Source organism: Ammodytes marinus, assembly GCF_949987685.1.
Source record: "Ammodytes marinus genome assembly, chromosome: 1".
In the NCBI taxonomy this organism is placed as follows: domain Eukaryota; kingdom Metazoa; phylum Chordata; class Actinopteri; order Uranoscopiformes; family Ammodytidae; genus Ammodytes; species Ammodytes marinus.
Window position 1 is genome coordinate 7,567,589 of NC_137230.1, and position 26,622 is coordinate 7,594,210.

The following is a 26,622-nucleotide window of genomic DNA, read 5'->3' on the forward strand; positions in this document are numbered from 1 at the left end:
GGGGCTTCTATGCTTTATTGCTTCGATTTTATAGTTGAAAGTAGACAAAGGAGGAGAACGATGGGGACTTACATGCAACTAAGGCCTCTTCAAATAGTCTACCAAAGACTTGTGTTACAAGGCCAAGACAGAATATCTATCATATAAGAATATATCACATATATAACCAGAAAAGGCAATATCATACAAGTACATTACATTTGGGTACATGCATTTGTATCATGGTTGTCTTAATCGACATGATTTCGCTAGATAGTTTATTCCTGACCTTCAAAACAGCAGCAAAACAATGGCCATTTCCACTTATTTGCTTGTTCTGGAGCTTTTGACCATGTCAAGTGGACATCATAAACATATTGGGTTTGCACAGTTGCCATGGAACTGTAGGAATTCTTTCAACTTAACCTGACTGACTTAAGGAGTTGAGTTCATCAATTCGTTTTGACCCTGAAAACCGTTCTTGAATTAGAATATCCACACTTATTTCAATGTCATTTTGCATACATTTGTATACATGGGTGACCTCAGTGTGAGAGCCAAGTGAAGAAGTGGAGCATCAGGGCCACCACGCACAGCAGGCTTAAAACCGTTGATGCGTTGCTAAAAATATGCATGATACATGGCATGACTAAAACCAATATGCAAGCTTAAATAGTCCATCTGCACCCCCTTTGAGGGGAAACATAACCACATGCGGTCATACAAGCAGAGCTGCAGGCATACCACCACCACCACCACACACAAGAAGTCACACAAAGGAAAAAAGTGACAGACCATCATTAATTTGAGCTCATTTAAAGAGTTTCTCAGTGTGCAGGATGTTGCGAGGCATTTGTGTTAATGAGCTGCATCATTCATGTGAAATGATGGCACAATTAGGAAAACAAAAGTGCAAGGTGTGACAATTTAAGTGAATGTGCTTTGTCAGTGTCTGCAAACAACACCTTTGAGACAGCATATGCATAAAAGCCGGCTTATGAAAACATTGTGGGGGGTTTAGAGGTCGGGATATTTTTTTTCCGACAACCAATTTTTACCTCGCTCTGTTCTGCACCTTTGCCACAGTCCCATGGGGGAATTGCTGTTGCAACACTCTGGCAGGAAATTAGATGAATGCTGCTGAATACAGATGTTTTGATGCGTGACTTTTGTGCTCTGTTGTGTGTGTGTATGCGGCTTTGTGATTTTGTCAGGCATGTATGTAAAAAAGAAAAAAGTAAAGCTATAGTGTGTAACTTTTTCATATAAATGAATACCGCGTACATTCAAGCCATAGTCAAATAAGTTGACACAAAAGTTACTTAAGCATATCAGACTCTTAAAAACTATCTCTGTATTTCTCAGTGTGGCAGCATCTACAAACATGTGTCGCCCTCCGTCACTGGCGCATGAGCTCAGAAAAAAATCCCAAGAAGCGCCCGAGAAATATTTTTAGTTGTTGATTCTACTGCTATGAAAAAAAACCTGGACGTATATCAGAATGTAGAAAATCCATGCGCCATCACCAAAGGCATACTTCATGTAGATGTGCCGAAGTTACGCAATATAACTTTAATACATATAATAAAAAGCAGGGCTGCCAGCCGTGTCACAGCAACAGTGAACATTGTGTGGGATTAGTAAATGTTCTCTACTCCCTTCTGAAAGTCACTCACCTTGGAGATCAAGAGGCTTATATGGAAGGTGACTTAGACGTGAAAGAAGAAGTGCTCTTTATGTTTATGTGAATAAAAGCAAGGTCCTTTGCTTGCTATCAAAGCCCTGGTGTTTCTCTTCTCTTCTCTGACCTCTTTCTTTCCGCGCCGCTTATCTGCTGCCCTTCCAATTTACCTTTTTTTAAAAACTCGAAACAGCGGAGGGGGATTTGTCCGTTCTTCTGTCCACAGATGTTTCAAGCAGCCTTATGTAGCATTGTCAGACTCATTAGTTATACTCAGCCTATGCAGAGAGCGGGAGCCAGCCACTCAGCCTAGCACGTAATGCAGCTTTAGTCGTCTAATGAAACTGTAATTACCAAAATAATGAGGAACACGCCGTATCGTCCAGTAACTTTGAGGCTAGTTATTTGTGAGCACGAATCATCGTCTACAGAGTTTCCCTATTTAATGGATTCTCATATTTTCGCCGCTGTTGCCATGTTATGGAATGCAAATTCAAAGCACTTTAGCTTCCTTGTGCTGTGAATTTCAGACTGCAGGGAGCAATAGTCCTCACAATGTTTGTGTGTGTTTGTTTGTATGATGTATTTGCAATGTATAACGAAGAACAATATAGGCTAAGGTCCATTTCCTGTGCTACTTGTAAAGTTATTGTCCCCACCGGGCCTCATTTAGCAAAGTGTGGGCTTTGTTGAGCCACATTTAGTAATCCTGCTGCACTAGTTGCTGCAATGTACAGCAGCAAAAACACCACAATATAGTCATACTGTAGCCATATCTGTATTTGCAGGATGATAACTTCCAGAATATGCTAAGCATATCTGCTTGCATTGATTGAAGATGTACTGCGCAACTTTTTAATTGGAATGAATGTATGTTACATTCAAGCCATTTCCAGAGCAAAATGAGATTAAGCCTATCAGCTCCACAAAACGCTTTTTTTTTTCAGTATGGTAGCGTTAACATACTAAGCTAGTGTCAGGGGGTGACACACCGGTGCATGAGTTTAGACAAATCCCAAGAAGTGCCCAAGAAATGTTTCAGTTGTTGATACTACTGCCAAGACAAAACCTGGACGTACAGTAGAAGGTACACAATCCAAGTACAATCACAAAAGACTTACTTCATGTAGATGCGCTGACCAAGTTGTTGTAATTCCTAATAAATTCCTCATGGGGAATGAGTTCCACACCATCTATGAACCACCTCCATTTTACACAATGGATTCAAACAGACCCTGCTGCACCTTTTTTTGTATCTCCATCTAAAATATTTCTCCTATCTCTTTTATTTCACAGCTACACACAGACTTGGACGTGGGGGGCCGGAGAATCAAGTACGTGCTAGCGGGCGAGGGGGCGGGCACCATCTTCGCCATCAATGAGATGACGGGGGACATCCACGCCATGAAGCGGCTGGACCGCGAGGAGAAGGCCGAATACACGCTCACCGCCCAGGTGGTCAACGCAGACACAGACGAGCCCCTGGAGCCGCCCTCCGAGTTCATCATCAAAGTCCAGGACATTAACGACAATCCACCGCAGTTCATCGAGGGCCCCTACCGAGCCTCCGTTCCTGAAATGTCCGCAGTCGGTGAGTCACACGAGACAATATACTTAGATTTTAGCTTTTTTCCTTACTTTCACACAGGCAGGCAGCAGCTTCCTAATCAGTGTGGGAGATTTCAAGAGACTCGCAAACTTAATGGGCTATCGCATATAAATAATGAGTGACTAAGAACAAGGAGGAAATGATTATGCCCTATTTACATGCTTGCTCGCTGTAAGAGCGTCTCGGCAAATGAAAGTACAAGAGGGATGGATCTGATGAAATCACTGGAATTTCACCCATAGAGCTTCAGTGCTGCAGCTGAACAATATGGTGTCAGTGTCAACACACACTCGGGATGACGTGAGGTCCTCCAATGAACAGCCCACTCAGTCCAAATAATCTAGAAATTGTAAAAGAAGAAATACATAGGTAGCCTACAGTTCCATCAGTTAAGCAGGACATTACATATTGAAAATCCACACACTTTCCACACAACTTGAATCCAAGCGGAAACAGCACAATTCAGACAGCTGCAGCGACATCAGCATACGTATTAGGCTACATACACCACTTGCCATTCTTGCGAGCATAACACAAATGCTATTCTCCACTTTGTGTAGGCCAAAAGTCACTTATTTTGATTGCAAGCTTTTCGGGAGATGTGGCATTTTTATAACACTCTTTAACATTTCCATTCGGGCGGTCTGTTATGTGATCGCTATATGATCAAATATTTATAGAGGGATTGGAATGCTCCGAATGTGACATTTTATAGACAACAAAAAACAGTTGGAAGCAGAAGCCAACATGAACTGCCTGATTATCATATCAGATTCATTTGGAATTGGTTATTCTTTTGTTCCTCGTAACAACTCAGTGTAAAAAAAAATCTGTGTACGGATATTAAGATATCATTTAGACACCAAGAGCATGACCATGGGATACCAGCACTGGTTTTCACAGGATATTTATGTCGTGATCATGGTATAATAAAAGCTTATTTCTACTCATAACCTATATTATGAGCTGCCGCCATTATCTCTAGTCTTGAGATAATCACAACAAAAGGTTATTTCCTCTTATGTTCATTACCTCATGATCTCGACAAAACAAAAGTTATTTTCTTGTTAAACTCGTCATCATGATATAAAAGGACCTCATATTAGAAATAATGATTTGGAAAAAACTACAGGGTGTAAATCACTGGTTTCATCATGATGCATTATCAGATCGATTAATTGTTCAACAATAGGATATTTAACAACATCACAAAGTCTACCGCGCTACGACTTTGATTCGATTCAGTAGCAATCAACATGAGATGATATTCTGCACATTGCATTTACATCAACTCAAAGTAAAACAACTAACATATGATTGGACCATTTATTCTTAAGCTGTTTCAAATAGTTTATAAATAACAGTCCATTACTTTAGTGGAAATAGTGTCACACACCGATGTGCAGAGAGAATGTCAAAATAAGAGAGCATATTAAAGATGGCGATATGCATCGATCTTTGGGCCTTTCATCAATGCGATTCAATCTTTCACCAGTTAATCAATATATCGTATCAATGTAGTGTTACGCCCTTAGTGGAAACAAGCCATGTACAGTAGATGCAGCTATGGGTTAACTGGCTCTGTTATTCTGTGATTAAGAAATATTTAATTTTGTGATCACGGGATAACACAATTCATTCAAGTTGCATGTGTTTATGATCACAGGAGGCATCATAATTGAGGAAGCACAATGAGTTATGTACATACAGTATACAGTATATAAGCATACAGGGTTTGCATCTACACTGGCTGTTAGCACCACACTGTCAATTAGCTCAACAACACTGACTGATGCCATTGCCCCAAGCTGCCGTCCTCCAATCCCCCCACAAAAAAAAAACTGGTACACAAGCCGCTGCAAACACTTTTCCATTCCTCTGTATGCTAATGTATTCATATATTCACATTCTTATTCCGTCCATGCATTTGAATGACCGCTGCGTGATGATCACATAATTCAAATGTATTGCTCATCTCGCTATTGGCAAGAGCCCTCTATGTGGATCGGTACACGGCAGCTTTTTTCTTGTTTTTTTCTTCTTCTTCAGGGGAGCCACACCACTGACCCCAGAGCAGTGGGAGTCTTGTAGAAAATGTTTCCCCTCAATAGCAGGAAGCAAATCAGAGTGTGTGTCTTTATGCCGTTTTGACATTGGAAGGAGTTCAGAGAGGGGTGTCGGGGTCTGCTGTTGGGTGGTTTTTTTGCGCTTGTTATTGTGTTTCCTCATCCAGCTTCCTCTTGTTACCTGTCACCACGTTGACACAACACGCTGGGGCAGATGGTGTTAGGCATGTAGCGAAATCTGTTTGCTGGAAAATCCCATCTGTAGGTCTGCAGCCTTTTTTGCGTTCAGTTCTTGGAGGTACCACGGTGATTTAGCTTCAGATTCTCATGATCATTGAGATAAGATTGTTTCTGCTGCTGCTGCTGTGGTGGAAGCTAAAAAGGAACAAAACACAACGCAAAATAATCCATGTACAAACACACAGAATAACAGTGAACTCTCTTGTTGCTTGATCCACACCGCTCGTTGTTTTAGATCTTTAGATGAAATGTACTGTAGCATCTCCGAGGGGGTTCCATCAGTGCAGTGCAGTGCCGTGTAGGGACAGCCATAGTAACGGGGTAGAGTGCAACGTGGTAGTTGACAGCACTCCGTGATTTTCCGGTGGGAATAATGCATAAGAAATGGAAATCGGCGTCTCTTTGTTGATTGTTGTTCCCTTTTGTCACTACTGATTAATTAAACATTTGCGAACGCTCAGTTGTTTGCATGAAAGGCTTTTTTTTTTTTCTTTTCCGCGACTAAGTTTTCCTCTTGTTAAGTTTTCATGTGCTGTGGCATTATGGGTAAGAATCACATCACGCATCCGGACGAACAAACACTAATTAGTCATTCATCTCTCATACGCCTCATATTCATAAATCCTGCAGTGCTTTACATTGGTCTCTGGTTTCGTCTCTTTCTGCGTTGAAATGAGGATTTGTATAGGACTCAGTGGATTACTGGAAGTGTGCTGAGCTGAGCAGTGGATAGCCAATGAAAGCCCACAGTAAGGTGGGAGCAGAAAATAAACCAACGTTGGTGAATGTTCATATGAGCAAATCTCTATCACCAAGCGTTAAAGGTGGAGTCAGTGATTCTTGTTGTCAAAAATCACTTTTTTGTCAAAGTCAGTGAATATCTTCTCGCCATCCGACGTTAACACATAGCCAATGCTCTGTTATTTAAAACAAAGGTAGCCTACCATAGCAACAAGCCGTTTACAGAGCCTATAGTGACACCAGATGGCTTTTTTCAGTGCACACACAATACGTACATGTAGTGGATTGTGAGAAGATTCATTTAGACAAAAACTCATTTTGACAACATGCATTCTCCAGAACCGCTGACTCCACCTTTAAAATGTAATTATGGCAACATGCTAAGGGGCGGCGCGTTACTCTGTGTCTGGTGCCGACATCAGACAATGCTGAGTGTGCCAATGTGTTTTTTTTTTCTTCTGCTAAGCGAGAACCCACCTGCGTCTCATAATCAAAAATCTAATCCACACCCTATAACAGGCTGCTCCTCTTGACGATGTTATCCACTTACAGAGCTTGTCAGTTTCACTCCGGTCTTCATCAATGTCTTGCTGGCTCCTCCGCTTATCAAGAGTGTATCCACGCCGTATCAGTGAGACCAGGGACAAATATCAACACCCACACCTTTTATCTGTCAAGGACTTACCGGCTAGATAGAACGAAAAAAAAAAAAACCTTTACTGAATGTCACCCCCCCTCTCCACCCCCCCCCCCCCCCCCCCCCCCCACACACACCCATAGGAAGAGGACCCCACAGCCCGGATGAGATATGTGACATGAGCCAGCGAGGTCGCCATGTTTCCTGTGTGCGAAGGAGCATAGAGGTTAATGGGAAATGAAGGAGGAAGACCTTTTGTTCTTCCTTTTAAAAGGGCCAGTCGAATAAGATGTGTGGCTTTTTTACCGTGACTTTTCTCTGACTTTCATTTTTTACTGAATGGCCGAGCATGGAGGTGGCTACCATTTTAATTGTTTAGCCGGATGGACTCCTCAAAGTGCAGTGGGACAATGAGAGGGAAGTGGGGAGAGGAAAAAAAGGTGGCTGCTGGAAGGAGAGCCGGCCAGCCAGCCAGCCACACTAGAGTTTAATCTCATTAGCCTAAGGAGCCAAGGATGAGTCTATTATCAGTAGAGATGTGGTGACCGCTGTGCTTGAATGGTATGTGCTGCTGTTGACAATGGGAGAAAAAAAAATGAATCGCCAAAATGTATTTTATTTCTTTTTACTACTTAGTGAAATGAAAAAAAAAGTTTCTAAAGCGGTACTAGATATGTTTTGGCCGGCAGTGGAACACATTAGCACGTCGATTTCACATTACCTAATGAGGTTATTATGATGAAGCTGTTGCAAGAACTGACATCTTCACACATTTGGCAACACACGCACATTAACATGCATTTGGAGTCGTGTTGCTGGCCACCTGACCAATATATGTCTCTCTAATGCTGCTAAATGTTTGCTAGTTAGGAGGCACAGTTGTTTATTTATAAAAAAAAAGAGGATGCTTACTGTCATGGATGGAACTGATATTGCGGTCTACAAAACCAAGACCATGAATGAACTGTAGCTAAATCAAGTTGGCCTGGAGAACACACTGCAACTTGCTCAAATACAGGGCATGAAGGAGTAGTGAAAAAAAAATGTGTTGAGTCCAACTCAGTACAATATAAATGTACAGAGGACACTGGGACCAATGGCAGTGTTGTCTTCTTCATTGATAACAAAATAAAATGGCTATGCTAGTTTCAGATGTGACATTGTACAAATGTGTCACATAGATATTACCTTAACACTAGCCTTTCAAAATCCCATTTGCTGTTGCATACTCGGAGCTATGGCAATGCAATTCATTGTAGACAGTGTTTGGGTATAGTATTAAGGGGAACTGCAGAGTTGGATCTCTTTTGGTTCATCACTCACTTTAATACAACACATATTAACTAGTGCCGCCTTAACCACACAGGGCATTTCCTTTAGATTATCTAATTGATTTGATTTTATGAATCCATGAATTCTGTAATATCCTCTGCTTCTAATCTTCAGGCAGAGTAAAAGTGTGGGCTACTGTTTTAATTGAAGGATAAACTATCAACTCATTTAATCAAATTAATATTTGATTTGCTGTATATCTCCTGTATTCTTAGTCTCACACGTATTGGATCATTGTCGTTTCACTTTTCATCTCAATTAAAGACTTGGTGGCTTATTTTTGCAGGCCTATAGCCACGATTCAAATTAGAATTTATTTGCAGGATTGCACTGATCTCCCAGGATTAGCAGATCCTGTTTCCCTGTTAATGGGGTCTTCGACTTCGAGGCCAGTACAAGCTGACAGACCCTCTCCCCCCCCCCCCCCCATATGTCTGTCGACCATATGCTGGAATTATTAGGCTCTGCTGATAACAAGGGGGTTGTGATGTAGTTGGAAATGACAAAGTCTGCTCCGAGTGACGCTTCAGGTAATTAGCATGAGGTCGCTAGCCTCATCCCTCCCCGCGCTAAGGGGGGGTGTGAGGGACAATAATTACTACACTGCGAAACAAACTTGCGAAAAGTTGTTTTTGCCACGGATGGAACTGGTGTGAGAGAGAGAGAGAGAGAGATGCCCCCCAGGAGTAGTAGACTGTGTGAGTGTGTGTGTGCTTCATTATCAGGAGCGATTAATAAGCGGTACGAAGACAGATGGCCCATCTCCTGTTTTCGCACAAGGGTTGTGCTCTCCGAAACCCCTCGCAAAATGAATACCCATATACGGAAGCACGTATCCTCCGCCAAATGTGTCAAGATCTTGCTAAATTGGAGCGCGGACATAAAATTGAAGTGACATTAATAGATTACCTGGAGTTGATTAGCATTTTTTTTCAGAGTTATTACCGGTGTGTGTGTGTGTGTGTGTGTGTCTGTGTGTGTGTGTGTGTGTGTGTGTGTGGGTGTGTTATAACGCGGCCCTAACAGGCACAGCAACGTCTATGGAGCGGCCCTTAATGATGTTTCTGATTACGCTCTCATCACCGACGGCAGCATGGGGAAAATAAGTAAAGGCTTGTCATCACAGATTTGGAGGATAAATGAACAGACTTGATCAGGGAGAGACGTATGGAAATGAGCGAGAAGGGGAGGCACAGACCTTTATCAAGAGCTGAGCCACTCTCGCTTCCAACAACACACCGCGGCAGAACGCTGGCTGTGATCACAAGACCATTTATACTCACACACAGCTGTATAGGTGATACATAGATACTACATAATCCGGCATGAAGGATAACACTTATACACATTGCTGTATGTTCCATCAAAGCTTGTGTCTCTCTGTGCCTGTCAGTGTGTGGACTTACTACCTACTCTATCTATCTATCTATCTATCTATCTATCTATCTATCTATCTATCTATCTATCTATCTATCTATCTATCTATCTATCTATCTATCTATCTATCTCCATCTAACCAGCCTCCCATATCCATTCATCTATCATCTATTCATATTGCTCTTTGCTCATCATTTTTCTACACATTGACATCTGTCAGATCAATACAGGGAACGCTGAGCTATTTTCAGAGCATTTCACGCTCCACTTGGGTCAGATGTTCTATATAGAAAAAATAAAAAATCCCCTGCCTTGGGAATACTTGAAAATATTATTGTACAGCACTGCTATGCTGATCTTGCAGTGTGAATCATAAACAGATCTCGGGTCTTGGGGAAAGTGAGTCTGAATGCATTTAATGACATTTAACTTGGATAAACTAGCAATATATTTTCAAGGTCACAGCAGCTCACATGGAAGTAAAAAAGAAGCACATTAACGGTGCATCTTTTATCTGGCATTTCTCTGGTGAGCTTTTGAGGCAGGGAGCTAAAAGAGAAGAGTGAGGGTGTTTGGTGTGGTCTCTTTCTTCCCGGTTCCTACCCTCATGGTCTGCAGCTTTGGCAGATGGGCCTAGTGGCAGAGGGGCGGGGGGGACTTTGGAACTTTAACATAGTGGGGCAGCTGGGGCCCCGAGCTGGGCCAGTGCTTAGGTCAGGGCACATCTGACGATCGAGCTCCCGGGCTGGGCATGGGCGGCAGCAGACCGGGGCTGTGGTGGTGGTGGTTGGGGTGTGTGTGTGTGTGTGTGTGTGGGGGGGGGGGGGGGGGGGGGGGGGTCAAAGCAGTCAACCTGGCCAAGGCTCGCTGACTCTCTCAGGCCCTTTCTAACTGCCAGGCTCTGAGTGCATGCCAGCTTGCCCTTTTCCCGTGGCCGTGCTAAATGGGGATAGGACAGGGCCTCGGAGGCAGGCGAGGGATTCAACTGACATGCTGCCGTTTTTTTTTCCCTTTGTAAATAACCTGCTATCTCCTATCCATCTCACCTCATTTGGCACCAGCATCTGCACTTAAGCATCTGTGTGTATGTGCATGGTCCTGTGGGTAGGTGTGTGTGTGTGTGTGTGTGTGTGTGTGTGTGTGTGTGTGTGTGTGTGTGTGTGTGTGTGTGTGCGTCTATTTGTAGGCCAGTTTTGTATTCACCCGTTTGTTTCTGTGTCACCTGTCAATAACCCAGTAACTCCTTCTCCCATGTACATCCATTATGTTTCACTGCTCTTGCCTGTAGCTACGCCCAGCAGCTGATAGAGAGTCTTTGCTAATTCAGCATCTCTTTGTTTCACACTTTCACCATCACATAGCCTATATAAGGGGGAAAAAAGGCCAGTCAGATATTCCCCAGAACACACTAACTGTATGTAGTACACAACCTGCACACATGCCCAGTCACAACTGCTCAATATCACGTACAAATGTGTGTTACTAATTCATCAAAATGTTATTTATTATCCAGTGTATACCTCCTGAATTATGCATGTAACATCATCAGTCACTGGTCCAGATACTGTAATATAAGGCCTTTAGAGCCTCCTGGGGCAATTATATTTGTAGAGCATGCAAGTCAGGCAGGCAGGCAGGCAGGCATACAAACACTGTACACGCAAATGCAATGTGTCTCTAATGCAGACTAGCAGTTCACACGTGCAAAAGCCGTGGCATAGAAGTGCATGAGAGCACGGCAACACAAACAACCACTCCATGTTAGCATAAAGCCGCCACCGTGCACTGTGCTAAAGATGCTGTTGCTCAGGTGTAATTTGTCCCTGCTGCTGCTCCCCCGTGCAGCCGGCAGAGACGTACTCTATTTGTAATTCACCCCCTCTCTCTTTCTCTCATGCACACACTTTTTTCTTCTTCTCCTCCTCCTCCCTCGCTCCCTCCTTCTCTGCCCATTTTTCTGGCCTCGCTCTCTTTGGCTATAAGCTAAAGCCCTCTCTCTCTTCCCTTGAGGGAGAACACAAAAAAAGGGAGCTGGCTTCTAGGTAATGAAGCCCTTAAATGTGATCTGCATAAGATTGCCTCCCTCGCGCCGGCCCGCTCGCCTTGCCACCGATGAATGGCAACAAAAAAAAAATACTCTCAATGCGACTAAGCACACAAAGAATCCTTCTCCTGAGCCATAGAGTCGTTTTCCCAAACCAAGTCGACACTTTTTTTTTGCGTTGTTGATATTTTATTTTGCTTTGCCCATGAACTAGAAAGAGAGGACATTGAAAAGGAGAGGGGCAAATATCAGACAAACGTTATGAAAGGGAGGGCAAATGAGTGTGTGTGCCTACATGTGTTCGTCAGAGCACATGCCATGTGTCTGTTTTCATACTGATTTGGAGGAGAATGTGAATAGCCAAGGCTGTCACGAATACCACCCTCTGCGTCGTCGCACCGGGTGGATGTGGTTAAATGGATTTTAATGTGACAGGGTCGACGGTGGCACAACGGGACGTGAGGGAAGAAAAGGTTCAACTTTTTAAATGATTTGGCCGAATACGTTTTTTTTTTAAAATATTTGCAAGGTTGAATATCACAAGCAATACAACTACTTTTGTCAAAATCAAATAACCTAACATCTCAGGATACTATCCCGTTTAATTATGTTTGTAATTGAAGCTTTTGCAGCTCTGAAATGCATGTGCGGCTCATCTTTCGCTGTCAAGCTGTCACATACTGCTGATCACTGTATCAAGGTCAGTTAATCAATCTGAGAGAGGAAAAAAAACAAGGACACAGCATCCTCCCTTCCGCAGTACTGTATAGGGTACAGAGAGGGTATGGACTGATCCTGGTTCGGTTTGTCTGCTAAATGCACTGCAATGACTTCTAATAGTCACTAGTGGGGAGATATCCTTACTGTAGGTTAGTTTACAAAGACTAGCCCGAGTGTCACACACTGTATCCAGATGCATAGACTTTTATTGTTGTATGTAAAGCTGAACCGATTCATCAATCAACAGAAAACTGATCAGCGACTAGTTCGATATTGACTCATTTGTTTTTATAGGCAAACATGCCAAAGGGTCCCTAATTCCACATGTGCTGCATCTGTTTACTTGTTGTACATGTTATGTCCAACCAATCAAATGGTTAATCAATAAATTGATTATTTTAGAGAACATACAACAGGTGAATCAATAATGTAAATAGTAAATCACTGGTTGGATCCCTAATTGTAATTGTCTCAACGGGCCACAATGGATGGAAAAGATTTTGTTATCAATAGGCGTTTGTTAGCCTGGCTCCGCCCGCCTACCTACTTCCGGCCAAATTTAATTTTCCTTCAGTAGTCAGTCTGGGTGTGCAGTGCATTTCTCAGTTTTCTCCGGCTAATCTACAGCCGTCCAATGAGCGAACAGAGCGAGTGGCTGAGAACGATGACGTCGAAGTCGCGCTCCAGTTTCAGTTGAATGCTGCGTTCCTTTATACTCGGAAGAAGGAGATTTCCAACTTGGTAGTTCCAAGTTCCGACCTGTCTGTGTTCCAGTGCATCTGCTTGCGTAAGTATGGACGCCGACAACCTTTCTCATCCAAATAACTAAACGTTAGGCTCTAACAAGTTACTGTTGCCAGGTACCGGTAGATCCATAGACTACAATATGTAGTGAAGTCGGAAATTTCCGAGTTCCCTGTACACACCGTCAGAAGCCGGCTCATGACACACGTGATGACCAAACGTTATGCGATTGGTTGGCTAATCCAGAGTGGCACTGGGCAGATCCAATAGTTTTAAACTTCAACAGACACCCGCCTCCAAGTGAGTGAACGTTTGCGAATTACAGCAGTTCCAGACCTTCTGTACAAATGAAATGAAGTATGATGGTCTGGTTGGACCAGGCTAGGCGTCTGTATGTATCTGTGAATAAAGACAGCTTGGGCACAATGAAAAAATACTTTCACACTGTGAAGGGACATTTATTTTGATGAGACTTAATTATTAATTATTAATTTAATCTTAGAAGACTACTACAGCAATGTGACATAGCACTTCAATACAGTTGTGGAGGTACAATAGATGTATCAAAAATAATTATGATGCAGGGGTGACCAATATATCCTAATCTTTGCCACTTGTTTGGTTCAAGCTCTAAAAACACTGGATCTTACTATTCCGATAATTCAACCCAGCCTCTTGCATGGCAATGTGAGCTACCCAGAAGCCCTTGCTTAGCATTAATATGGCTGAAGCATTATAGCCAAGGCGAGACCTTCTGGCCAGTAGCCTTGTCATTTGTCGAGCACCAATCAAGATGTGATTGGATTTTGACCGCAGAGGATTGGCCCACGCATAAAGTGAGAGTATGATTGGCCATGCAAAGTTAGTGGGTGAAATGATCTCAACGCATCCCTTTCTGGAATTGAAGATGGTTTGATCAACCTACCGAATACTCTTCGATTTGTTTTACTTAAATAGCAAACTGCATTACCGTTTTCTAACATTTATTTTTGTTTGGGGGTCACTTAGCAACAAAACGTTTTGAAGGCTGGTTGGGATTGAAATTTTGTCACGACTTATGTTTCAGTGATTGTATTTACATGTAGCAACCAAAGATACTCCCGGAACCCCCAACCTCCCTTTCATGATTGGCTGTTCAAATCTGCTGGCCCCGCCCAGCAGGCCAGATTGTGTGGGGCACTACTTGCATGGTAAATGCCCACACATTTTTTGAACATTACACTCCAAGTAATCCATCCCTTCTGCTTAAAAATGCGTAGTCTCATAAACCAAAAGGCATAGATTTATTTTATGCCAATCTCAGTATACATTATACAGCTGTAATTTAACTTTTGCGTGTGAAATTGGTGGAGTCCCCCATTTTCAGTGCAGCCTCACTGTTAATCCAGTGCTATGCAATTGAGCTTTTAACACTTGAGTTAATGATTTGAGGGAAGCAGCTGTCAGAAAGCACGCCTTGTGTGTGTGTCTGTGTGTGCATCCACCACAGCTTATAGACAGCCTGTACTCAGAGCCCTTCTGATGCTGATACTGGAGCCAAGAGTGGCTGCTACTGTACAAATAAGTAGACCAAGACAGGATAGGACATTTTTCTCTCCATCTTTAAGGGATTTAACCGGGATTTAACACATTTTTCTCTGTGTGTGTGTGTGTGTGTGTGTGTGTGTGTGTGTGTGTGTGTGTGTGTGTGTGTGTGTGTGTGTGTGTGTGTGTGTGTGTGTAACCAACTGGAGGTAACAGTGGACCTGTCATAACACTCACACCAACAGGGGACTACCAATCTAACAGTGGACGCTTGTCAGGTCCCCTCTTGGACATATTTTAAAACATGTTAAAAACAGGTCTAAAATCTTCTGGTGTGTGTGTGTGTGTGTGTGTGTGTGTGTGTGTGTGTGTGGTAGGTACAAATAAAGCTTTTTACACTCTACACTTTTTGCTTTAAAAGCTGTCAACCAGCACTGATCTACAACATCTGGCCTTTAGCCTGCGCCCCTTGTCACCCCCAGCACCCCAGTACCACACACTAAAGCATGACCTTGAGTATGTTATTGCTTCATATACAACATACAACCATCTCTTCATGCGTTCTGTTTTTCACTGCATCATGATACATGCTACGTGTATATCTCCTCCACAAAAAAACTCAATAGAAGTACAAATATTTTGATTAGAAAAACCATTGTTGTGCCTGTGATGATATCATTGTTTGACATGTAGATGACAGAGTGTATACGCTCCACCTGTACATGAGATCAGTGACGATTGCTGCTAAAAAACCACCAGCTGTTTTCATTGGGCCATATATATCTATCACATCTTACTGGAGAAATAGCTGGTGTAGGGCCGCTAAAACCCTCATTTTCTCACTCACTCAGTCATGCACTAAATCACTAATTGCCTATCGGCCCCCTGTTCTATACAGATGACACACTGAGCCAGGATCATTCACTGCATTTCCTCTCTGCAACGCTGCTTAGTACTGTACAACGTGTTTACAGTGCTTAACAGATAACTGTGTGCCTCCATGTTTCTTCTTTCACCCATTCGTACACACATACTTCTGTGATATAAGCTCTTTAATTTACTATATGGGGAATACATTCATTACTAATGATACAAACAGAACGTAATCCATGCACTTTATGAGATTTCCGTTGGTAAATCCTTCAGTATGACACTCTTAACAGTTACATTTCGAAGGTTTGCAAAAGTAATTTGACTTCCCTGTGTGTGTGTGTGTGTGTGTGTGTGTGTGTGTGTGTGTGTGTGTGTGTGTGTGTGTGTGTGTGTGTGTGTGTCCCTATCAGCAGTGTTCTATCTCAGCCAGAAGTGACAAGAGACTGTTTGAAGTCATGCTGGTGAGTGGGAGGCCCCTCTCTCTCTCTCTCTCTGCATCAGCGCTAATAGAACCAGGCACAAATGAGAAAGGGCTCCGGTTCGCACCTCCAAGTTGGCAAATGCTTACTCATATCTGCCAGGATGCTTTCTCATACGCATTCCTCAGCACACACACCCCCCCCCCCCCCCCCCCCCCCCACACACACACACACGCTTAGCCTTGTGCGCACTCACTGATTCATTATTCATGGAGAGAGTTGTGGATATTTGATGTGGTGTTGTAGGCGCTTTTTACTCCGTTCACTTTTTCTTGCTCTGCATTCATCCCTCTTTGCTCCTTTGCGTCTACTTCCTGCTCTGTCTTGTTTTGGTGTGGTGCATTATTTCCACTTACTCTTATTTATTTATTAACTGTTTTCAGAAAAGCAAGAACTTTTGCTTTGTAACTCTGTAGCCAAAAGTCAACATGAGAGAGAGAGAGAGAGAGAGAGAGAGAGAGAGAGAGAGAGAGAGAGAGAGAGAGAGAGAGAGAGTATGTGATTGTGTGATTGTGTAGGTGTATGTGAGTGTGTTTGTTTGGAAGGCTCTGCTCACTTTTCCCGCTTCAGGTGTTTTTACAGTTGTATGGCAGTATGAACAGGATCCCCTGTACTCCCTTTCCTCCATGTCTGCATTATTAATTGTCTGAGTTACCAGCCATAGCCGTTCGGACCCTGCAGGCAGCCAGCATCCAGCAGCATTCACTAGCTAACATTTAAAGCAGGGATTGCACCCCATGTTTCATGTGCAAAAAAAAAACAAATGTGTCAGGTTAATGTAGTGGAGTAAATATGACAATATTTCCCACTGAATTCTATTGGAGTAGAATTATAAAGCAGCATGAAACGAAAATACTTCAGTAAAGTACAAGTGCCTCAAATGTGTACTTAAGTACAGCACTTAAAGTAAATGTACTCAGTTACATTATAGCTCTGCTAATATGTTAATGCAGTTTTTTGTACATGGCCATGTGTGTGTGTGTGTGTGTGTGTGTGTGTGTGTGTGTGTGTGTGTGTGTCTGTGTGTGTGCGTGCGTGTGTGTGTGTGTGTGTGTGTATGTGTGTGTGCGTCAGAATACCACAGCCTTGATTCAAGTGCCACACTTGAGTCGCTTGTAGCTGAGGTGGATTGGCCGAATGCGACATAAATGAGGGTGGAACACATTCATCAAGGTGGCAGAGATTTGAGACTGGAGAGGCCCCCATCCAATCACCGGCAGAGAATAAAAGGGAGAGAGAGGCATAAAAAAAACCCGTACAGCAAGGTCATTTGGAAAAAAAAAAGAAGCTGATAAGACTGAAGGATCAAATCTCGAGGCCCTCCTCTTGATGTCTCTCCCCATTAACTAAAGCCCTTTGCCTGGCTCGTACAGTCACCGCCACGCCTCAGCTGTCTGATACAATGAACGGGGGGAAAAAAGAAAAGAAAAGACTCGTCCGACATGCTTTCACTGCTTTTATTTTGTCATGAAAATTCATGGCCGTGCCTGTACTTTTACCATTTTCTTCCTTGTTCAGGTATGACTTTAAATGTTCTGTTTTTATTGTATTTTATGGCGGGCCCATACCACATTCCTGGTTACTGTGTTTTACCCTCTTGTCTTGCTGTCATGTGGGACGGGTGATTTGTGGCACCAAACATGGCAGCCTTCTTCTTCTTCTTCTTCTTCTTCTTCTTCTTCTTCTTCTTCTTCTTCTTCTTCTTCTTCTTCTTCTTCTTCTTCTTCTTCTTCTTCTTCTTCTTCTTCTTCTTCTTCTTCTTCTTCTTCTGTTCTGTTGCTGCTTGTGTATTGCAGCATTGGCAGATGTATTGCTCTCAACACTATGCGCTATGGATTTAGACAGTTTGTGGTTTTGCCACAGTCACAGTCTGGTGTCTTGTCACATACACACACACACCTACACACACACACACACACCTAAACACTCTCTCACACACACACACACACACACGCAGGTACGCACACACACACCCACTCACACAGGCAAGTACGCACACACACACACACACACACACACACACACACACACACACACACACACACACACACACACACACACACACACACACACACACACACACACACACACACACACACACACACACACACACACACACACACACACACACGGAGACAGTCAATCCTACAGCAGGTTTACTATGTCACACTGGGGGCTTGCTGTGTAATTGGGTGAATCTGTTCTCCGGCACGCTACAGAGAGATGGCCCTTTTAAAAATTTCACTTCACTTCTGGGAGTGTAAACAAACCTTGGGATTACAAGGGGTGTAAATCCACATTCCACCATTTGCTGTCATCCAACAACCCCCCCCCCCCCCCCCCCAACACACACACACACACACACACACACACACACACACACACACACACACACACACACACACACACACACACACACACACACACACACACACACACACACACACACACACACACTATTATTATTTATTTGTTGGCCACCTACTCTGACAGTTTACGAGTAGGTCAGGTGTTTGCCTCAGTATTTTAAAGCGCGCTTGGATCTACCGTCTATCCTGCTGCCATGTAGTACTGTCAGTGCGTTAACAAGTGCATGGACGTGTGTCTATTTAATGCTATGCTAGCTGTCACTTGTCGGTAGTGGTAGGTGTTTGGCTGTAGGCGTATATATTTTAGCTGTGTCTGTCGTGCAGGACACTTCACGTGCGGCTTTTCCGTCTGTGTGTTCTCTGTCTGTGTGATGGATTGCTTGTCAGTCGGCAGGATAGCGGCTCTCCTCACCGGGCTGAATAAGGCATTAAGTCACCAGTCACGTAGAGTGCGTTTCCAACATTCCTCTGGGGAAAAAAAGGCTTTAACCCTTTCCCACTCCGAGACGGGCTGTCAAATGACGCAGTGCATTACTTAGAAGGTGCTGCTCTTAAGGCGCTATAGCTAAAGCACAGGGCACACAGGGGCTGGATTGGGTGGAGTTCAGTGTCTTAATGCAGTGGGCGCTAGGAGGTGGTCGACCTCTGTCACACGTTGCTTTTAGATGGGGGGTTGGGGAGGGGGGGGGGCAGTTGATGGGGTTATGGGCTATACCGGCTTGTGTGCCCTGCCGCTGTCATTGAAATGCTTGAGGTTGTTTGTATTTTATTTTTTTGCCTGTCAAGCTGTAAGAATGGAACGTATGCAATTGACTGAGAACATTGTCCTTGCACTGCAGCAGCCTGGGTGTCATTGGCAAAACGTTTTCTATATCCCCTTTGTTTTTAATGCAACCTCATCATCAGTGCTGCTGCTGCTACCTCCAGAATATGGAGATACTGTAGCACATGCTGGAATAATGGGGATGTTCACACTGGAACCTACAGACTATGTAGGCTACTCCTCTCTGCTATAGACAGCTGACAAGCACACCCACATATTTGAAAGGGACTGTAGAGCATCGTAATATATCATTTTTTAACAAGTAATGCATAAGTTAGTGTATCAGTGATAACAGAGCAGAAATGCCCCAAACTATTTTTAATTTTGGCAGATTATTTCGTCAGAGATTGCACCCCATGTTTAAAAAAAAACATGGGGTGCAAAACATAATGATACACCCATTGAAAAATACATGTATTCTGGTTCTTACATTGAATACTGAAAAGCTAACATCAATACTACAATTGGAAAATGACTGTAACTCACTCCACTTGGCGAGGCAGAAGTATTTTTCAATTGATTTCTTATTCTTTTGGTTTTGCTCTCTCCTTTCTGAATGGGTGAGACTTTCTTCCCTGACTTGCATCAGCCATGTCTAGTTTTTTTCTTGCCTAGGTTTTTCCAGTGATGTTTGCTGAGATATATTTTGTTCTTTTTCTTCCCCCCACTGTTGTGACTGATACTGTGGAAATGTGCTGCTAACTTGCTGTGAATTCTTGAACTTGATGGACCAGCATGGAACCTGCACAGCATATTGCTAAACAATAATACCTTAACAGGGAGCTTAGGTTAGCAGGGTATGGTGTTTTTTTTTTATTATTGTATATCGGCCCATTCCTCCTCATTCCCTTCTTGTTATACATTTCATTCTATAAGGCTTGTTTTTTACATAATAATCTATGTATGTTATTCCATAATGTCCCTAAGCATGACATTTACACAAACATACTAAGCACACACGCTGGGAGTTGCCCACTGTTGGCCTACTGAGCTCCTCAGCTGGAACAGTATTGGGCTACACGCCTCGTTAAGGGGCATTTTAGCAACAGTGTATACATGAGTAAATTGTTTCTGGTATTAAGTAATAACGTTGGTCTCATTGTTAACCACTTTCCAGAGCTAGTTCTGAGGCAAAAAGAACAATTTTTTTACCGCAAGTTCCTTTCCCACCACAGTTTTGCATTATGCTGAATGTGTTTTCCTTTTTTTTTTCTTTTTTAATGGAGGAGGCGTAATTCACATTAACCACTCTCACCCCTGTGGCAGAGTTCTTCAAATTAAGCAACATTTTGTTCATTTGCCCATGATAAAGTTCTTCATTAGACAATATGCGTTGCCTTATTTCTCTGTTATTACCTTGCCATTGTAAACGCCTTGGGAGCAATTAAACACGTGAAGTGCCCAATTTTCCATCCTCCACTTTCCAGGCCTCAACTCTATCTGCATGTTGCACACACATTTTCCCCGTGAACTAATTAAAGTGAATCAATGACACAACCCCTTTAAAATGGCAGCATATGTCACGGCCATCAGCCGGGGAACAAAGGGCCCTCTTAATTATTTTGTTCCAGCCGATTCCTGTAAAACGGGCTTGTCGAGGAAACAGACTCAGTAGCTGACTCCTTGAAATAGGGATGTCATGTACACACAGATATGTATTGAAAACCCACACACACACACACACACACACACCCACACACACACACACACACACACACACACACACACACACATACACACACACACACACACACACACACACACACACACACACACACACACACACACACACACACACACACACACACACACACACACACACACACACACACACACACACACACACACACACACACACACACACACACACACACACACACACACACACACACACACACACACACACACACACACACACACACACACACACACACACACACACACACACACACACACACACACACACACACACACACACACACACACACACACACACACACACACAGCAGTGTCCCCAACACTGTATTTCTCTGTGATGGCTCCCTCTCCGTCTCATAAAAAGACTAGTAATTGTACTGCAACAACAAGTGCTAAAGTGTGACGGTCCCCCTTAGTCTTCAAAAGCGCGGCATCCCTTATCCATCATTGGCTCTGGGGTACAATTTCTTGGATGCTGACAACCATATCTTATCTTCAACATTTAGTTTGTATCCCCCCCTGTTGTAAGCCCCTCCTCTGGCCCATGGTGTGTGTATTTGGCCAAGGGCTCATTTTGAAAAGTATGTTAACGATCTGAAATAAACACACATATATATCCTGCTCTTTTCTGCCTCTGCAGGGCTGCTCCTCATTCATTTGCTCCGTTCCTCAGCTGTGTTCTGTGGCCTTTGCTGAAACATGCAGTTTAGTGAGAGTATGCATTAGTCCTATTATGGAGACTGATGGGCGGCCATGTTTTTTTTTCTTCCTGCATTGCAATTATTTACTGTGCCACCCTGTAATCTGAAGCACTTCACACATTTTCCTGATATTAATATATAAACCATCGTAGTAAAGGAGGACCACCACTTTAGAATCAATGCCTGGGCTTTAGATCAAACAGAGCCTTTTGGCCCAAATGGTGACGAATGAAGTGGGGATGGGAGGTTTTTCCGAGGCTGCCTTGGCAAATAGCAAACACATTTTACACACACACACATGCCCAGTGGTTTATGAGCATGCTTATTTTGTCTAAGGGTTTTCCCCTTAATGCCCATCTGCAGCGTTTGCCATAAATGCCCATCTGCAGCCCTGGAATCTGAAAAACTGGCTTTGAGTACTGTAGGAGAATCGACTGGCGCCGCTCCAAGTATGTCATCTTCTCCTCCGAGAGCAGTAGACGGACGGGGCATGGATGGATGGATGAAAGGATGCCTCGACACGCTTGTTTTCTCCACCTCGTTACAAGCGCTTCTGTGTTATCGAGAGCTTTTTGGCCTCTCTATACGCCGCAGCACAAGCACTCCAAACACACTTTGTATTTGACGATACGCTGCCTCGCGGCGCTAATCGCCTCTTTAATTCTCGCGCGCTATTCCCCAATCCGCGCGCATGCATTTCAATCAAATAGTTGGTGGTGCTACTGTCCTTTAAAGAATAGTGTTTCAGTGGCACTTGCCTGGAGAGATGGCTTGTCGGTCTCTACCCTGTCTGATCATGAGCTATTATCCCCTCTGCACACAGACAGACAGCAGAGTGAGAGAGAGAGAGATATACACCGGTGTCTGTGCGATCCTGATCAATACATAATCACTTTGCTGTCACTGCTATGGCGCTATCAGGGGACCGGTCTAGCCCTCGCCCAACAGCCATTTTAGAAAAAAATAAAGGGTTTGGCGAGAAATCTTTCTGACCTAGAAAAAGCAAGAGAGGGAGAATGAGGAGTGAGCGGCTGAGTGAAGGCTGGACTCATTTAAGCACCCATGATTGCCATGAGATGTATTGTTACAGTTCCACTATGCTTTGGTTCATTAGGGTCCAACCTTAGCTAGCAACATGCCCGTTTACAGAGCGTGGGCTGTGTATTAACACATATTATGCACACACAATATAGACAGGTAGCAGATTGTGAGGAGATATTCACTGATTTAGAAAAAAAGTGGTTTGGACAAAAAGTAAGCCAACATCCCCTTTTATATTAGCCTGGTCCAACCAGACCATCGTACTTCATTTAATTTGTACAGAAGGTCTGGAAGTGCTGTAATTGGCAAACGTTCACTCACTTGGAGGCGGGTGTCTGTCGAAGTTTAAAACGATTGGATTTGCCCAGTGCCACTCTGGATTAGCCAACCAATCGCATCACGTTTGGTCGTCACGTGTGTCATGAGCCGGCTTCTGACGGTGCGTTCCAGTTGGACAGGGAACTCGGAAATTTCCGACTTCACTACATATTGTAGTCTATGAATCTACCGGTACCTGGCAACAGTAAGTTGTTAGAGCCTAACGTTTAGTTATTTGGACGAGAAAGGTTTTAGGCGTCCATACTTTCGCGAGCAGATGCACTGGAAGACAGACAGGTCGGAACTCGGAACTACCAAGTCGGAAATCTCCTTCTTCCGAATATAAAGGAACGCAGTATTCAACTGAAACTGGAGCGCGACTTCGACGTCATTGTTCTCAGCCACTCGCTCTGTTCGCTGATTGGACGATTGTAGATTATCCGGAGAATCTGGGAAATGCGCTGTACACCCAGACTGACTACTGAAGGGAAAATTAAATTTGGCCGGAAGTAGGCGGGCGGGCGGAGCCAGGCTACTTTTATATAAGAAAACATTCTAATATTGATTATTTTTTTTGTGCCTACATTAAAGTTCCAATAATAAAGTGTCTATTCAAACTACTGCCTTCAAGTCCCTCCCTTTATGTATCCCTATATATGGTATCTCCCTCTCTATTTGTTCGACCCCTGCGGTGTAAAGCCAGTCAGACATAAACAGTATTGTTTTACCCGGGTAGGGCTCACAGCGGGGCACTGTTAGCCCCAACGCAGCCCACAGTTCTCCCCATGCCTCAGTGCTATCTTCTCTCTCCATGGCTCAGTAGCCGCATACATATGAATGCCCCCTGTCTTCTACCCTTCACGCTTTCTGAGCTGGTCCAAGCCCGAGCAGAGCACAGCTGAGATGTTACACAGCTTGGATAAAGGGGGGCTATGGAGAAATAGCATTCCAGCAATAGTAATTGAACGCATTTTTTCGAGTGATTATACAGTACTTGAGCTGAGAGCGCTTGGTGTGCTTTTTCTGACTTGTACTAAGCATGCTAAGGGGAGAAAAAAGTGAAGCTAGTATTTGTGTAAGATTAGCTGGGAAATATAACCTCAGTGCAAAAGGGAGATTTAAATGCAGACTTTGTGATAGTTTTGTGCAATGCAGTGTTTTGCACTTAGTGGGCAAAATCAAGACAGTGAGTTGTATCTTTTCATGATATTTTTTTTGCTTAAAATCAGTCCATTTGTACACTTATTTTTGGATGAGCCCATGCATACTTCAGTTTAAATCAATCGTGTTAATTGTACATCATGCAGCATTTAGAACGCCTCCAACTGGGGTTAAAACATCTTAGATAAGTATGTCAATGTAAATGTAGGTGTTTAAGTGGTGGATATACCCCTCACAACTACTAATACATATTTAATTTTCAAATTAATTTCAATTTCCGTGACACCTACAGTGTAGATTGAGTGTCTGGCAACTGATCATCGTGTGATAGCTCAAAGCTAAATCTTAGTTCCACTATTTGATTATCCTTGCAACACTTCCAAGGAAATAAAGTGACTGCGGGGACAAGATGCTGTGTGGTTGAGGGATAATGTGTTGCAGAAAATGAAGCTGCAATGTCCTTCTGCAGCCATTGTGTGTCACATCGGCCTGCAGTCCCCAATTTATCCCTGCTCTAGTTCAAGGAAGATTCCTATTGATTTGCTATCACTGAGCCAGTGCACAGAGTAAATAGGAAGTGTGTGTGCCCTATTATATCTGTCAGTTGATAAAACGGGATGCTAGACCCCCATGTCTTTATTATGGGACCCTTTTACAAACCGCAGGCCCCATTAACTAAAAATAAAAACAACTGTAAAATTGATGCTGAAAGAAGGGTTCATTATTTTGGAAGTGCAGGTTGTTTGAGGTACCTATGCATAAATAGTCTTTTACCTTATGAAGATGGCGGTCAGCGCTGTCATTTTAATGAGTTTGGGCCAAGATGTCGCTGTAGCAGAAGTCAGCCTTGTAATGTTGCAGAGTGAGCCAGAAGAAAAACGTTTTTTTTCGCCACGTATATAAATGCTTACCTCCAAAAATAAATATTTGTTCACTTGTATGCTAAATTTAAGATATTTTCATTGCTGAGTTGCGGGCTGGTTAGCTACATAGTACTGGCAGACCAGCCATTTATTAGTATGCCAGAGATAGCCCTATAATGCCTCATATACAGCATACAGTAATGCCATCCTTTGAACATGAGTATTGGTGTGGAATTAAACCCCTGTGAACTTTAGGATGTGATTAATAAGATTACACTTAGAGTTGGTAAAACAGACGTAAAAGCAAAGCTGTATTTTCATACATTCGTATTGTTTGGCAATCTGAGGGCTGCTTTCTGAACCAACAGAAGGAGATTTCAATATGGGCATCTGCTGGACAGCAGGAGAAAAGTGAGACCAATCCATCTGTACAGGAAATAGCATGATTGCACCTACTCGCACATCTCTATCAGGTTTGACCAAGAGTGCTGTGCATGTAAGACTGTTTTTTTGGTTTAAAATAAAACCCCAACAACCCTAGAGCAGTAGATTGCACCAGGGCATTAGTTGCATTCTGGGCGGACATTTTTCATTTTGCCATTGTAGCCTTTTTCATCCCTGGATGTTTTATAGGTGTTGTGTTGCTATTATTGTAATCGCCACAATGCTACAGGCTTCCAATAAAAGCCACACACAATATCCCTCCTGCAATTGAGTTTCTGTTCCCCCAGCAGCCCGGCCTACAGCTGCATTCTTTTTTTTCTGCAGTGTCCCCTGAATTTTTTTTTTCTTGTGCATTATCAAGGGGAAAGGATGGGGCTAATCTGCACTGATTTCAAACAGGACCAAAACACTGGCTTTCCTAATCCCTCGTTTTTTTTTAATCAGGGGTGGTAAGGAGCATTTGGCCCCCCTGTGGGACGGAAAGAAAGAGGGAGCTATTTCACGCTTCACCAGTTCTACTGTTTTTATGAAGATTTTCTCTCAGCCTATACTCCCCCCCTCCACCTCACCCCATTCAATCCATAAAGTAACTGAATTTATAAATCACGTTTGCAATAGTCAGACACCTTTTATGAGTGCGAAGGTACTTTTCATAATTAGGGCTGTGTAGATGGCGAGGCCTTCTCCCTCTGTAGTGGTAGTAATTTAACTTTAAGGCAGATAAGGCTCTGTATCTCTCTGAGGAAAGGCGTTGCAATTTCCTTAGCTGTCTCTCATTTTATTCATTTGACAATTGGCAAACACCTATGGCACACAGGATATAATTTGCTTCCCCGGCACTGCTGTATGAGTTCACCAATTTGGATTATTGCCCACATCTGTGGAATATAATTACGTTTCCTTAAACACTGTCAACCAATTCATTTGATATTGTATTTACTCATCTAACACGTTTGCAGGAGGGGAATTGCCACGTAATGCCAGGCAGAATTGTGTGTACAAAGCACGCATGGATAACCTACTGAGTTGACATCCTACTGTGGTATGTAGATTCAAACAATGCATACTGTGTGTAGCGAATGGTGAGTCAAGTCAATGCAATGGTATGCAGTTCTTTTTTTTATATATATATATATATATTTTTTGGGCATTTTTATG

General features: G+C 43.2%; 1 protein-coding gene across 1 annotated transcript in view; it reads left to right on the forward strand.

Annotated features, from left to right (window-relative positions):
• The window catches only part of cdh8 (cadherin 8), a gene marked incomplete at both ends in the record, with an annotated part of 97,448 nt that overhangs the window by 34,094 nt on the left and 36,732 nt on the right, over nucleotides 1–26,622 (forward strand). The window contains one exon of the mRNA XM_080039226.1: nucleotides 2,957–3,251. Coding sequence (XP_079895352.1) covers nucleotides 2,957–3,251 — 295 coding nt within the window. The remainder of the gene's footprint in view (nucleotides 1–2,956; nucleotides 3,252–26,622) is intronic.